We start from the raw sequence: 15934 nt of genomic DNA, 5'->3' as shown, positions 1-15934 counted from the left end.
CCAGGCTTCACCCATGCCCGTGCTTTCTGATCTTCAAGGTGCACCTCAGAGGGCTGTATGTGGCTTGTCCCACATGGAGCTTGGTCCCAGAAACGCAGACAAGGTGGCCTCCCTAGCTGCCAGGAGCGAAGAAAAAAAAATACAAGCCTTTAGGCTCGAAGTGAGTCTGACCATCCCTCCACAAGCCTCCACAGGCCTGAGGGCCTCACTTCCAGGCCCCGACTGCAGAAAGCAAACCAAGTCTGCCCAGCCTGGGGCCTCGTGTAGAGCGCCCCAGCCTTGGCCATTGTTTAGTCCTGGGGAGTTGATGAGAGTTGCTTGCTCCCCTGTCTCTGGGGTCCGGCAGCTGCGAAGCGCGCCATAGTGCGAGAAAGGAGCGCGGAGCCCTCCTGGCGGGGCGGGAAGCTGGGCGGCACCCCGCAGGCAGCAGGAAGCCCCGCACCTGCCCCGCCCACCTCCAGCCGAGCGCCGACCTCCTCCAGCCCCCGCCCTCGCTGCGCTGCGCGGCTCAGGTGCGCGGGACCCAGAACCTTTCGGTCTTCCAATGCCCCCTGTCAAAGGACAGTTAAGACGCCCTCGAGCGAGTCGGTCTCTCTGCAGCAGCTTCTAAGGCTCCCAGAAGGAAGTGTGGTAGAGGATTCCGTCCTGCCTCACTTCCAGAGTTGAAAGCCCGAAAGCCGTCGGTTCTGCACAGAGGAACGGACGGGCGCGAGCTACCAGGCTCTGATGAAAATAATTGTTCTCGCACGTACTGTCCTGTGCCCAGAGGCGCACGTGCGCGCACGCGAACACACACACACACACACACACACACACACACACACACACACACGCCTCTTTAGCTGCCCAACCTTAGTATTCTGATCATGCAGTTTTCAACAACTTGCTTGACACAATAACAAAGACATTTAAATGCCAGGACGCAGACTTCACTTTTTAACCTGCTGAGAGGAGCTACTTTCAAAGCTTCCCCACAGCGAATAAACTGACAAAAAATATGGGGTGCACTTATAAATTAAACACCTTACCCTCAAAGCAACGTTTGTTAATCAGGTTTCTAAAGCAATAGCCGTGTCTGTCTTTCTATTCACCCAAATAATGCCCCAAGAAGGAACCCCCTCACACCGGTTAGAGCTGGGGGAAAATGAATTATACCCATAGCTAGTAAAACTCATCTTAAATCAATAGAACACCACTTGAACTTGAGTTTCCATTGTTTCACTGGACCATCAATGTTTTTAATTAAACAGAGCTACCCTTTCTGCTAAAACATTACATAAAAGGGTTAGGTTTCTACTTTTGTTGAGGCAGCTGGCGTTTGTTGGCTGTTGTGTTTGAGCAACAGACTGTTCAATAGAAGCGAGAAATAGCTCAACGCGCTCTTAATAGACCTGTTTCGACAATGTACCTTGAAAAGGAATACATTGTGTTATTGTGTTAGTTTGCTACAAACCTATTAGAAGAAAAATAGCGTCCATCAGGTCTAACAAAACGCATTTGTATTATACGCACTTATCTGCTTCAAATACACTTCTTGGCACAATGTCTAGGATTCAACTAGATCATCAAGAGCTGGACAGAAGAACACATACCAGTTAGGTAATGATACACAGGCTAAAAATAATGATAAAGAAAGGCTTACTCAGGCCGTAATTGCGACTTGTTATTTTTGATGAAGATGCAAACAGCCCTACTTTACATTACAAACTTGTGGGTTTCTTCAACCAAAAAAAAAATTTTTTTTAAAGATTTGTGTCGTGTGACTATTGATCCAGATCCCACAGTTGGAACAAATCTGATCCATTTTCGATAACAATTTGTTTCGGGGAAGGATGCAGGGCAGAAATATAGTATTTTAAAAGCGGAATTAAACAGCTCAAAGATCCGGGTTCTTTAGGGAAATGTGTGAAACAAACAAATCGAAAGCAAGGGTTCCAGCCAAGAGGTTGGGGAGTAGCGCTGCTTAGCAGCAGGAAAGGAAGCACTTCTTGGAAAATCCTCTCTTTAAAATGAATTTAAAGTTTGTTTTAAAGGCATTTTGAACAGAGAGTGAAACTTGAAGCATAGAAATAGGTGGCATTCCAGCGACATGCCTACTGTCTCTTGTACTTCAAACTTTAAGGGTGGAAAAAGAGGCAAATGATGAAGCTAATTTCACTCTCAAATTACTTAGTAGAAAAGATAGCTAAAGTGCTATACACCCTCCAGGCATCTGCAGAAAGCCACGTGCTTTCTAACTTGCATATTTGGTTTTTCAACTGCAAGATTGTTGAGAACACAAGAGAATGGTAGGTTGCTTGTTAGCTCAACTGCATGAGAGAGAGAGAGAGAGAGAGAGAGAGAGAGAGAGAGAGAGAGAGAATGAACTGACATAAGTTACAATAGCATCCTATGTAAAATCTATAGTTAAAATTAGATGAGATATTTTGCCCAAATAACTCATTTGTTACATGTCTGAATTAATAAGTTTTTGCATGAAAATTTAGAAAAATGTTATCCTGTAACTTTAGACAATGTTTTTGCTACTTTTACAAAATAGCTGTGTTAGATTCTTCCAAAAAGTAATTTGAAGTCAGGTGGCTAATGTAACTGCTCTCTTCATTTGAAACATTTTCTTTAAAAGTGTGTGTGTGTGTGTGTGAGTATGTGTGTTGGATAGTAGTATAGATATAAGTGGTACTTTAAGACTTTTCACTGCTCCCTCCATCCTACTGTGTCCAAATCTAATTTTAAAGCTATCTTATTCGAATTTCAAAAATAGGAATGAAATCCTCAACCCCAAATTGCATATTATAAAATTAGTTTCTCAAATGTAGAAGTTTAGCAGAAGAGTGGACATTTTAAGTTTAAGATTTTTTTTATTTTACATATTCACAAACATACCAAATATAAAAGGACTTTTTAAAAGTCTGTGATTTACAACTTTAAAAAATATTTTGAGGGTGCTAAAGTTAAGTTTTAGAGGGGATGCATACTCGATGTATTTTAATTTGAAGAGATTTTTCAAATCAGCAAATATTTACTAAACAGAGCCTTTGAAAGCTCAGCAAAGGAAGAAAAAGCAAGAACCTTGCCTTGAAGGTCAGATTCTTTGTGTTGTACATAATCTTGAAAATCTTCAACTCTCCACCCTTACAAAGGATCTTCAGTAGGATATGAAGACTAAGTATTTCTGTTTATTTCTCTACAGTTAAAAATATGCATTATAATTTGTCTCTACTTAAAGAATAAAAGATCAAATAAACAAAGTTCTGTTAACCTTCCCATTTTTTCTAGAAGTTAAGTTTTTTTATTGTTATTTTCTTATTACTGACATCTAAAAAAGTTTTAACCAATAAAATATTGAAAAAAATTACTGTCATCCAACCTAAGCAGCAGCTAACTTGAAAGATTTTGGAAAATGTGTTTTCAAAGTATATACATATTTTTGGTTTGCCTCCAGTTAGTAAATGAATTATCATTTCCAATTTCCTTATGGAATTTGCTTGCCTTTTAGCTCCGAGGTAAGGGAAGTAAGCAGGATCAATATATTTTAAGCATGTCTGCCACACAAGATTATTTCAATGCCATCCTTTGCTGTTGTGTCTCAAAACACAGTGGCCAAGCCCACTGCCGGCTGCCCAGACATTCAACCGAATCCACCCCTGGGCACAGTCTTCAGAGGGAAAAGATTCAGCTTCCAAACTTGATTAAAAGCAGCCTAACAATTTCTGCACTTAAAGACATGTGTGGTTGAAGAGCCCAGTAAATTGCTGCAGAGAGGAGGTAGCTGATGCCTAAGTGTGCTTCACTGGGGAATATGCAGGAGCTTAAAGCAAATCAGATAGAAAGATGGCTACAGAAGGGCATCATATCCACCAAAACCACAGGTAAAACTCACTTTGTATGAGTACTGAAAGAGACTGATATATTCTCTCTCTCTCTCTCTCTCTCTCTCTCTCTCTCTCTCTCTCTCTCTCTCTCTCTCCTTAATTTGAAAGAAAAGGAAATGTACACATAGCAGAGACCTACAGAGATATTTGGAAATTGTGGACTTGCTTTGAGTAACTAAGAGACCTTTTGTTTCTTATTCTCATTTGGTAAATATTTCAATATATACTCCTCCCTTAAAGTTACCTCCTGGAAGATATAATTAAAAGAAAAAAAACTAAGACAGAAAGTGAACTAGGAATGAGGCATATATAGCTTGGTGAATAAAACAGGTTTGTCAACTTCTTGATGATATGTTATTTTCTAGCTTATGATTTTTTTAAATAGTAAGTAAAATCTAAAGACATTCAAACCAGAATCCAATCATGAACAAAAGTGGGAGGTTTTTCTGACATGCTTCAATAGTAAAATAAAAACTCTGTCTATATGTGACTGTGCCTCAGTTCAAAACTTGATTCCAGAAACTGGTGCAATTTCTTACTTTTTTGTGTGGCCACAGGAGGAGGAAAATATGATACATTGGGGGATTTTACAGTAGAGCTGTGTTTAGTTTTAATTTTCCTGCATTTTAAAATAAACACTTTGACCAAAGCATGTTTGATCTTTGCAAGAAGGAAGTATACATTGTGAAGGAATGTGCAGAGGTTGGGTATGAAAATGGGGTTGTGACTCACAGCTGCAGGCAGAGGGAAAAAAAAGGCGTCGTAGTGTCAGCCAGAGGTGTTCAGTCTAATAATTCAAGCTGTAAACTGTATCCCCTAAAATTACCTACATAATAAATCATTGTGAGAAGAAAAAAAGTTTAGACTAAAAAGTGTAAGTGAAATAAAATCCTCAGGGGAGTACACTGCTGGGACCTATTACAATGATATGAAATTATTTTCTCCAAAACTTTAAGAATTAGAATAATGCTCAAAATTGCGCTAGCACAGTTGATCCTTTTTTTTTTCCTGGCATAGATTTCAACACATTTTAATATACCCTATCCCAAAAATGGGTTTCCATTTTTTCCTCTCTTAATCACACAACCACACTGTTTTATGAGATTTCCCATCTATTAATACAATTTGGAGGGAGGGGTCAAAGTAGCTTTGTGTTTTAAAAAATCCATTACAACTAAATTATCAAATACACACCGAGAATAACGAAGGCAGACATCCCTCTGAAATTCCCCTAGGTTCCTGTCTCACGTTTCAGTATTGCTCATAGGTACCAAAGAAAACACTAAATTCATGAGAGCTGTCGAATTAGCTTGCCTATACTCAGTGCTTCACTGGAAAACTCCGACACTGTGGTTGGTAAAGCCCGTGCCAAAGCCTACAGGCTTGAGAAATGAGACCATTTGGGGGATAGAATGCACCAGTTTGGAGAGGAGCTGTGAAGAGGTTGGGTGCTCAGAGAAAAGATGCAATTGTCAAGGGGAAGTTTAAGGACGAGAACATACAAGTCTTCGAAACAATAAGATTAAGGAAGTCAAGAAACAGGCTTGCCAAAACCATATTGAAACAATTTATTTTATAGGATCCCCCTACATTTCCAGAATTAGTGAGCAGAGCCACTCTGAGAACACGGACTGTTCTTGAAGGCTCTTGCGGCGCTTATGAACACTGAGAAGGAGAAAAAGTAAAGCTAACACAAGTGTCTTTCGCCTAGACATTTCGCACGAAACTAAAAGGAAGGGAAGGGACGAGAATACACAAAAGGAAGGCTGACTCCAGAGAAGTTTGCAATAAAGATTAACTGTAAAAAGGAAGTCCACAGCAATTAAAACCTCTACCCTGGCTCATTAGTATTCGTGGCCGAGTGTCCAGTTCTCCTGTTTATCTTTCTCCCAGGATCAATATCCTAGCAGCGTGGGCCTGGAAGGAGCCCGAGACCGGCCCTGCGTGAGTCTGACCTTTCGCGCCCTCCCTACAGGTCAGAGCATCCTCAGAACCACCGGCCAGCGCGGCACCCGCGCTCATTAAATCCACCATTCATAGACGTGCGGGGAGTAGTGGGATTGGGGAGGGGGAGCGACAGGCCAGGGAAAAGGGGGCTGGAGACAGTGGGCAGACAGAAGTAGCCAACTCCAAAGGATTCAGGAAACCACACTAACCGCTGTGGGCCCACTGGGCCCAGAGGACAAAACAAAGCAAAAAATCCAGTGCAGTATGCACCAAGGCTGTCTGCATCCAGAAGCTGACTCTGCTCTAGGGCAGCGGTTTTGTTGGCACCGCAACAAGTTTTGGATTTGTTACTGGAAAGTAGCAGTAAAAGCCCTTTGCTTCCATCAAAGGGAACTCAATGCCCACTTGCAGTCCTATCGGGTCAGGAGTGTCCCAGACCTCTCCAGGCCTTGGAGAAACAGCAGAGAGAAGTTTGGAGAAGCTACAAATACTATGGGGTTATCACTGCTGCTGTTATTTCCATCCCCATCTGCCTCCTTCTGCTCCATTCTGCTCCCCAGGGCCACTAACTTAACATCTGGGGTTAGGAGGGACTGGGAGTTGGGGAAGAAGAGATTGAGGCAAGGGTTATTGGGTGGGTACATAGCTCTTCCATCCCTTTAATAGATGGAGGAAAAACTACTCCCTGCCACACCACACACATACACACCAGGAAAGTAGAGAGTGCAGCAGGTGGGAAAGACAATCTAGCCCATCACAGCCTCTGGTAATCGGCCTAGGAATGCCAACTGCAGGTAGTCCCCCATCACCCACTCACCCCCATTCCCCCAACCCACCCATCCCGCTGCTGTCCTCATCTCAGCCAGAGAGACTGTAGAGTCAAGAAATGGGCCTCACCTATAAGGTCAGGCAGTGGTCCCTCCAAGGACAATAGGGGGAGGTAACACCTGCTTACTGGTCTTATGCCACCCACGCGCAACTCTGCAGCCTCAGGTCCTTCCCACCCGGGAGTGAACCGGTGGTGGAGAGATTCGGAAGCCACAGGAGGTGAGCATATGAGTGGATGGTGTGTATTGGCATGGGAGCGCGAACGGTGTCTGTGTGGGTGAGAGGCAGAGTAAAGGGACTCCAGCAAAGCCTGCCTGAAGGCTGTGTTAAGCCAGGTGGGGCTGGAGAGATGCTGGACCCAAATTGGGAGAAAAGCAGAAAGCAGAAGGAGAGGTCGAGTGTTACCTCTTCAAAAGCGGCTCTGTCCTGAAAACAAAAGGAATGGGGGCATGCTTAATGACCTCAGCGCCCAAAGTTAGTATCTTGCATCTTGTAGAGGCGGGGCAGCAGGAGGACCCTAGCCCGGAGTTTCACTGCCAGAGGTTTCCGCAGTGGCCATTCAGAGGTGACAAGGGCCCTTTTACCCCTAGTGACCCCCAGCCTTGACCATGAACTCTGACACTTGGGTTGGGCTGCCCTATAGTCAGCTTCACAGGTGGTCTCATTTGTTAAGTCCTACCCTTATCATCATGGCTGCCTTCCCCTCCTCAGGGATCCAGGGGAATGGGTTGAGGTTTTCTGATACTTGGCCACTCAGATCTAGTCTAGAAAGATCTAGATCCTACACCCCCCAATAAAAAGCCCAGCAACTATCAGCGGAGGGGAGGTGGAAGTGAGAAAGTGGAGGAGGGAAGGAGAATGACATTTCTATGGTTTTAGTTCTGAGCTGCAGGTTAAAAATAGAAACCTTTCAGTTTAACTTGTCTGCTGAGGTACTCATGGATGTGGAGCTGCAGATTTCTGGGGCATCAGATTATAATCAACCCACAAGTATTTATTGAGCCCTGCTTGGATCCTGAGAGGGGCTTTCCATGCCTGTTCCTATTTCAACATTTTTAAAAATTAAAAACCTATCTGAAAGTTCAACCAATTCTTAGTGAAGTGTTTGTTACTCCGAGGCCTTTATTTCTTAACCTTTGGAAGTGGGCCTAATGTCCCTATAATTATTTCTGACATGATTTAGGGGATAGTAGGATCTGAGTCTCCATTGCTTACTTGGTAAATCTCTGCATGTCTCTAGCCTCCTGTGCTGCCAATGAACTCAACAGTACTGCGACACACTTTCCCTAGTCCCACCAACCCAGGCAAGATCAAGTTGGATGGCCCAAGTCTTCCTAGTCTAATGTAGTGATGTGGCAAATAACACAGAGCCTAGAGAAACCTGGTCCCAGGTCCAGCCTGTGATCTACCCTTGATCTCAGGGTTTTGTGCGGAAGGAAAAAAAAAAAAAAACACTTGAGACTGAAAACATCCGTCTGAAAAAGAGACAAAGGGGATAGGGGGTGGGGTGGAGAAAGAGCCAAGGTGCGGGCAGAAGGGAGAGGAAAGGGGCCCAGGGCAGTTAGGGATGGTGTGCGGGTACCAGGGTGGCGTTTTCTCTACTGGAGTCTCGAAGTGTCCCGACTGTAACTGCCTCCCCTCACCCTTGCCGCAAGCAGAACTGACGCGGCTCCTGAGCTGGGAATAACCTCTTCCCTGCCGGGGACTTCGGAGGACATCACTGAACTGGGAGAAGCTGATACCCATGCCCGTTATCCTTGTGCCCATTAATAATGCAGCGAGGATCACGATAATTAATAATAATAATGATGGGCCTCCCGAGGGAGCTCCAGCTGCCTCCGGATAAAGCGAATCTCGTGGTGAGAGGGACTTATTCGGTGGTGAATGGAGTTGAGCGCGAAGGGAGCAGGCTTCTGTTCACTGAAGTTCAAGTTGACAGCGGTGGCAAGCAGAGACGACCAGTCCTCCTGACGCCGCAGCGAACTCACAGCGCAGCTCTTGGGCCCCGAGGGAGGCCAGGACCAGCTTCAGCTATGAGGCTCTGAAGTCAAGGCAAGGACAGGTTAGCCTTCAGGCCAATTATGAGTTGGGGTGACGGGGGAGGGAGGGAGGGCTCGGACATCTCCACTCACCCACCTACCCCCACTCCCAAACCCCATCACTGCCCGGCTCTCCGACTCAGGCGCCAAACTGCAGAACCCTTTAAGTACAGCGATTCTGGCATCTTTGGCACTCTTCGCAAATATACTGTCTCCCTCTTCTCTCATTCGCATCCGGAAATCCGGAGGGCTAAGAGAAAAGCCAAACAGAGAAACTGGACCAAGCCGACGGTCTGATGACTCCTGTGGACAAAGCCTAGAGGGGCTAGAAGCCATTTTGCTAGAAAGCGTTTCCCAGGGCCTCCATCATCGATCCTAGGGTAGAGTAGGAAAGCACTTTTCCGCGATGGTCTTTCTAGCCCTGATCCCCTACTCGGGTATTTTTCTGCAGAAAACTAACAACGGCGCCATAGACTTACAGCGAGCTCTCCAATAGATTAAAAAAGCAATTGCACTACCTTGACCCTGTGGAGCATCTATTTTGCTCCCATGCTCCCGCAAATAAGAAGGCCCCAAGGCCTTAAGTTGATGCTTAAGTAGACCCTCTGAATCCTTTTTTTTTTTTTCTTTTAAGATTTGTGGTATCTCAAAACTATAGTTTTCAGCCCCACAATGAAAAGGTTAGAAACATTTGAGTAGGACCATTTTCTTCTTGCCTACCAAATGAATATTTAATCTGACTCTTTTGCCTGCTCCCTCAGGGGCAAGGGGCTCGGCAAAAACCCTAAACGATTTTTCTCATAGCTTATAGTGTGTTCAATGAATTCTCCCAAGGCTCAGTAACATATGCCAATTATTCTAATAATTTTGCTTAATATTATTAGGGGTTATAAATTTGATTTTAATAGAGGGTTGATTGCTTCCGAAATTGGCGCTTGCTTAGGCAGCTTGCCGGCCGCTGGGGAGGGCGAGCCTGGCACTTGTCACAAGCCGGCAGGCTGGATGGATGTTCGCTGGTTACTGAACAGGTAGCATGGCCCTGTGGGAGCTGAGTGTTGACCTCTTCCCAAACATCCCTCGGGCTGTCATGCCTGGCCCTGTGGCTCACTCAGCCCGGGGCAAAAAAAAAAAAAAAAAAAAAAGCACAAAAAAAAAAAAAAAAAGATAGCAAAGGACACTTCGGTCTTCCACCCATCTTCAGAAGACTCAGTAAGCCCTGGGTTGGGGTTGCACTGGCTCATCCGGTGGAACAGTAGGAGCCTCTGAAGCTGACCAGGTCTTCTCCCTCCCCTAGGAGCAGCTTCTCCAATGCCCAGGGCCTATTGGAGCTACAAGGACACCCAGTGGGAGGGAAGTCTTAATAGCTCAGGAACTAAAAAATATTTTTCCCATCTCTATCCTCTTATTACTAAAATTATTTTTGTTTTCTTTACAGCATCTTGTTTGAAAACTCACACCAACTCCTGTGGGGGCAGGGCAGCAGGGTGGCAAAGATTACAGAAATTTCAGAACTCCTATTCACTTCCACCTGGCAACATTAGCCTTTGTATAAAATAATTTTGCTGTGTTCTTTCCTTCAGAGTAGATGTATCCCTATCTATGAGGGCAAATAAACAATATTAAAGCATATCCTATTTATGACTTCCCCTTGAGCACCACTGCAGAGCTGCTTAAGATAAACAGGGTTTATTGAGCAAGCTCTGCTTAAAATATCAAGGAAAAAAAAAACGAGCCCCTTTAAACTATAATCACTAGGCCAAGTTCAAAAACAAAGTACTCAGCTCAGTTTTAAACGTGCAATTAAAAATAACTGTACCTCAGCTTTTCAGAGGGAGGGAGAGAGGAAGGGGGCAGGGGAGGGAAAGAAAACAAAGAATAAGGAAATGTTTAGTGCTCTTAAAGCCAGCCCAAATAGCTGAAAGAAAGAAAGGCATTCCCTTAGATAATGGAGCCATTAGACACTCTGAAGGTTCCTGCCGCCATTCCTCACAGGGGCTTTCCAAAAATTTAATTCATCCTCAGCTACCCAACAAAAGGATGTAGAAAATAATTTTGAGACTTTCTGCCAAAGGGGCAGTTTAACCCATTCTCTATGCATAAATAGACCTTCCTCCAAAGAATGCAAGGTGACACTTCCCCCCTCCCCCAATCCATACCCACATCATGCCCCAAGCTGACTCCTTCCCATTCTCTTCAATAACTCTGCTAGGGGGAAAAAAGTATGTTCATGCAGTTTCAACACATTTTATTATATTTCTGTATGCATTACTCTCAAAACATCACAAGAAATGATCAAACCACTTAAACCTTCAAATAAAAAAATCTGAAACAGTTTATGCCCACAATTGTACATATTTATAGTTAAGAAACATTCTTTATAAATATTGTTTCCTCTGTAGCAAGTTAATACCATAATTTAATTACAAATGGATAAATATGGCAACGGATATTTACAGAAGGGTGTTATTTCGGAAAAAACTAACAGCACAACGTTTACTCCCACCCACCCACCCCCAATCTTTCATACAAGAACTAACAAATCGAACGTCGCAAAAGCACTGAAACATCACATGTAAACCCAGCTAACAGAAAAAAATACATTCACAAGCGTTGGTGGTGTTGGTGATGTGTGCTATGGGTTGGTATGTTGAAGAAACAGAAGGGAGACTTTGGCACGGCTCATATTTTCCAGTCTATAGTTGCATGAAGTTTACAATCAAGTTGCCTCATTTAAAAGGAACACAATATTTAATACCACAATACAAAATAAACCATTTTCTTCCACATTACTTTAAAAAAATAAAAGAAAGAAAGAAACCAGGTAATTAAAAGGAAAAAGAAAAGGCCCATCACTTAGGGAAGGGAAAATGGGAGAAAGGCGGGAGGGAATGCAATCCAGAGTTTACAAATGGACAAACTTCTATCCACCAATAAGCCATTAAAATCACCGTGGAAAAGGAAGGCGTCCGCTATGTACAGTTTGTCAAAAAGAGTGGGAAGCGTGTGGGAAGGAAAGTGGGCTAGGGAAGTTTGGCTCGATAATTTTTGTGGGGTTTACTTTCTTAAAATTTTTTGTTTTCAGTTTCAGACATACAGAGAGATTTTGCTTTTCATGCCTAGATTGTTTTCTTTAAAAAAAAAAAGTTAAAAAATCCTTCTGCTGGTAAAATCTTTTTTTTTTCACCATAAAAATCAGATTCATAATTTTAATAAGACGATCCTAAGGTGCCCTCGGTGGGTTTTTGGGAGGGCGACAGTGGATAAGGGAACAGGGAATGGGAGAGAAAGGCCTGGCCCCTCACACGTACCATTCATTGAAGTTGGAGGAGAGGCCGCTATGGCCTCCGGCTGTCCCGCTGCCCCCGCCAGAGCTGCCGCCGCCCCCGCCGCCCGCCCCGCCGCCGCCCCCGCCGCTGCCGGCCGCCGAGCCCCCTCCGGAGCCGCTGCTGCCAGAACCCGCGCCTCGGTGCACTGCGGACACCGCGGCCGCTGCTGCCGCAGCCGCTGCTGCCGCAGCCGCTGCTGCTGCCGCCGCTGCTGGGGACAGGTTGGAGCTGCTTTGTGGCTCTGCGCTGGGGGACACCAACCCCGGGGGTGTGGACGACTCGTAGCCAGAGCTGGCAGCCGGGGAGGACTCGGAGCCCTGAGGGGAGGACTCATGGACCTGCAAGACAAAAGCCGGGAGTGGGGACCAGAGGGGACTGGGTGTGAGTGCAGCTGCTGTGAGGCCGGGTCCCCGAGCCGAGGGCACCCCAAGAGCGTCCCTCGGCTTCTGGGGACCCTCCCAGGCCCGCTGGAAGCTAGCTGATGCTCCAGGTCGGCCTAGCCCTCCCGGCTACTGCAGTGGTACCTTCATGTGCTTCCGCAACGAGCTGGGATGCGTGTAGGACTTGTCACACATCTTGCAGAGATAGGGCTTATCTGAGGTGTGGACATGCATGTGCTTCTTCCTGTCGCTGCTGTTGGCGAAGCGCCGGTCACAACCCTCGAACTCACACTGGAAAGGTTTCTCCCCTGTGGATTGCAAACAGGATGCTTGCTATGGGACCTCCCAAGGACCCCAAAGTCCTCACCAAGGTTGCCAGGGTACAGAGTAGAGGGCAAAGGGGAGAGAGCTGAGTCTCTGAAACAGGTTGGATACCCTTACGAAGAACCAACTAACAGGTTCTATCATTTATTTCATAATTATGAAAATAAACTTCCCTTCACACTGACACTTATCTCCTTAAACTTCTAACGAATTTCGGGGTGCCCCTGGCCCTGTTCGCCTTTTTTGCAGAGCTTTTTGGATTCCCAGCTCCCTAACAAGTTGGTCTACTATCGAGAAGCTGTTATTTTGACAAAATATTTGGGGCATTATCAAAATCACACAGGCGGCTGGACTGCTGTCGTTTCCTCTTTGGGGCCAGTAGGCAATCATATTTGGAGATGCTGTGAGCTGTTTGGAGACTAGGATATGGAGATTGACTGAGCCAGTACTTATCATCCAAAAATTCTGCAAATTGAGTTAATCATAATCCTAGTATAATCGCCAGTCTTTTTTTTTTTTTTAATGGGGGTGGAGGGAACAAACATGAGAGATAAGGTAGTCTTTTAATGAGTGTACCTCTCAGCAAATGGGTTAGGGGTTGGAGTCAGGAAAACCTTTCAAATTTTCCTGTTTAATTTTCTGGCGGTTCCTACATCCTGTTGCCAGGATTCCAAATGCTTGGAGTCATTTAGAGGTGTGAGAACTCTAACGTCGTTCCACTTGGAAAGGGAACCAGTTAACGTTAAATTCCATTAGCACCTAAACTGTTTTTTAAAGACAACCGCTCAGACACAGGGCATTTCATGCAAATAAATTTCTCAAATTTTAAACCTTGTTAAAAGCTTGTCTCGCACCTCGGCTCCCTCCCTCCCCAAAAGAGAACAATAGGCCGCTGGCTCGTCCCGACTTCGGAGTAAATATTGACGAGGGAAGTTGCTAAAACATTTGGCTTTCTTTTAGCAAATCGTCTTTTGCGATTTTGGCTGAGACCTGGTCGAAGATGAATAATCTGAGGCGAGAGGCTCGTTCTTTAGCGTCTCTCTCACGATAGCCCTGCGGGGCGGTACTGCCTGGGGCTCTGGTTGGCCCAGGCGAGGGTCGAAGTTGGTAATCACAAACCCTCTGGTGCCCATTAGAGAATCTCACAAACTGCTGACAAACCACCGTCAGTCCCCTGCGACCCACCCCAAGATGGGCTTTAAAAACACATTTTAAATGAGAACCGCTTTACAACTTCGGCTCACACCAGATTCGTTTAATGGGAAACAGTCCCGAGAAGGACGTTTGGACCCTGTGTAAAAAAAAAAAAAAAATGGGGAAACACGAGCCTATGGAAAAAAAAAAACAGATAATACACTCAGGGCAGAAAAGCTCATTCAGAAAAGCTGGCAAAATCCTTGCTAGGCTCGCTTCCCGGACATCGAACTAGAGCCGAATTATTTTATTTTGTGCGCTCTATTTAGAATGGAAATTATTCAGCAGGACGGGCGGGTGGGGGGTGGCAATCGCATCACTCCAAGCATGTATTTGGTATTACGCTGATCATTTAAAAGTTCAATTTCCGCACATGGAAAAATCCCAGTCTAATAATACTCTTACCATCCTCCAACAAAAACAAGCCCTGGCTGTCCTGCACTCTGCCATTCCAGGTCTGGCTGATGGTTATTCTCCAACGCTTACAAACACACACACACACACACGCTCAGTCTGTGCATTTATTTCTCCTCGAGGTGCCTCTTCCCACTGCGGACCCACGATTACCTGTGTGAGTTCTTTTGTGGATCTTGAGGTTCTCGGAGCGTGCGAAGACCTTGCCACAGCCCGGGAAAGGACAGGGGAAGGGTTTCTCGCCGGTGTGCACGCGAATGTGGTTGACCAGTTTATATTTGGCCTTAAAGGGTTTGCCCTCGCGTGGACACTCCTCCCAGAAGCAGACGTGGTTGCTCTGTTCCGGGCCGCCGACGTGCTCCACAGAGACGTGGGTCACCAGCTCGTGCATGGTGCTGAAAGTTTTGTTGCAGCTTTTCTTGGGATTGCTTAGCTGCTCCGGGTCGATCCACTTGCAGATGAGCTCTTGCTTGATGCACTGCTGCCGCATGTAACGGAAAAAGGCACCAGGGTGGTGGTGGTGATGGTGGTGGTGGGCTGCGGCCGCTGCCATGTTCATCCCCATGTTCATATTCATAGGGCCGTACTGGTTGTGGAGCTGCGCCGCCGAGTAGGGGTCGGTCCGCGGGCTGGCCACTTGGCGGTATTGCTCTGAGCGCCCGAACACCTCGCCCGGCAGCCCTAGGCGCATTTGCCCGTTGAGCACGTTTTGCGAGGCGTGCGGCCCGTGCTGCTCCGGGAGGCCAGGGAAGAGAAGGTGGCCCTGCGCGTCCGAGTGCGCGTGGTGCAGACTGCCGGCGCCGGGTCCGAAGAGCCCGTGCTGCCCGCCTCCCGGCGCCGAGTCCCCGAAGCCCCGGCTGCGGAACAGGAAGTCCCGGGTGGAATTAAAGGGAGGCCCCGAATAGGAGCCAACGTGCGCGGCGTGGGGCCCTAGAGCCGCGGCCGCAGCGGCCGCCGCAGCCGAACCCGGGTAAGCTCCCGGACCTTGCGACGTGAACGCCGAACTCTGACCAGGAGACAGTTCGTGAGCCCCGGGGTTGAGCTTGAAGGCGCCCATGTGCGCCGCGGCCGAGTCCACGAAGCCGTTCTGAGCCGCCGCCAGGCTCAGCTCGCGGTCCTGCATCTCGGCCGCCGCAGCCGCCGCTGCCGCGGCCGAGTGGTGGTGGTGGCGCGCGAAGCTGCCCACCCCGATGGCCGGGAACTGCGGCCCCGCGTCCAGAAGCATGGCCAGCGCGCCCGGCCGCCCCGCCGGCCCCGGTGAGCCCCGCCGCCTGGATTTCCTCTTCGGATAGGCGAGGCGCGTCCTCCGGACGCACGGCTCCGTGAACCGGCGGTGGAAACACTGGCAACTGCAGTTTCGGGAGCCTGGCTGGTGTGCCCACCGCCGCCGCCTGTATCTGCCTCAGGCGGCCGGGCACCGAGCGAAGGCGCGGAGAGGAAGAGGAGGCGGCGGCGGAGGAGGCGCGGGAGGAGGAGGTGGAGGAGGAGAAGAGTCCAAAGCCAGGCGGAGAACCAAAGTGTATTAAAGGAGCTGCGGCGGGGGCGGGCGGGCAGGGCAGGGGAGGGCGGGCGGGAGGAGGGAGCGGAGGGAGGTGTGGGGAGCGGAGGAG

General features: G+C 47.1%; 1 protein-coding gene across 1 annotated transcript; it reads right to left on the bottom strand.

Moving 5' to 3' along the window:
- Nucleotides 1-10914: 10914 nt before the first annotated feature.
- On the bottom strand, nt 10915-15883 carry Zic2 (Zic family member 2). Its single transcript, XM_021203137.2, has 3 exons — nt 14478-15883; nt 12537-12700; nt 10915-12350 (listed from the first exon to the last, which is right to left on the bottom strand). Exons 1-3 carry the CDS (start codon nt 15547-15549, stop codon nt 11985-11987), a joined length of 1602 nt encoding a protein of 533 aa, XP_021058796.1. The 5' UTR covers nt 15550-15883; the 3' UTR covers nt 10915-11984.
- Nucleotides 15884-15934: the final 51 nt, after the last annotated feature.

This window comes from Mus pahari, chromosome 8 (genome assembly GCF_900095145.1).
Source record: "Mus pahari chromosome 8, PAHARI_EIJ_v1.1, whole genome shotgun sequence".
NCBI lineage: Eukaryota > Metazoa > Chordata > Mammalia > Rodentia > Muridae > Mus > Mus pahari.
The sequence above is the reverse complement of the archived record's forward strand: the minus strand, read 5'-3'. Positions and strand labels throughout refer to the sequence as shown.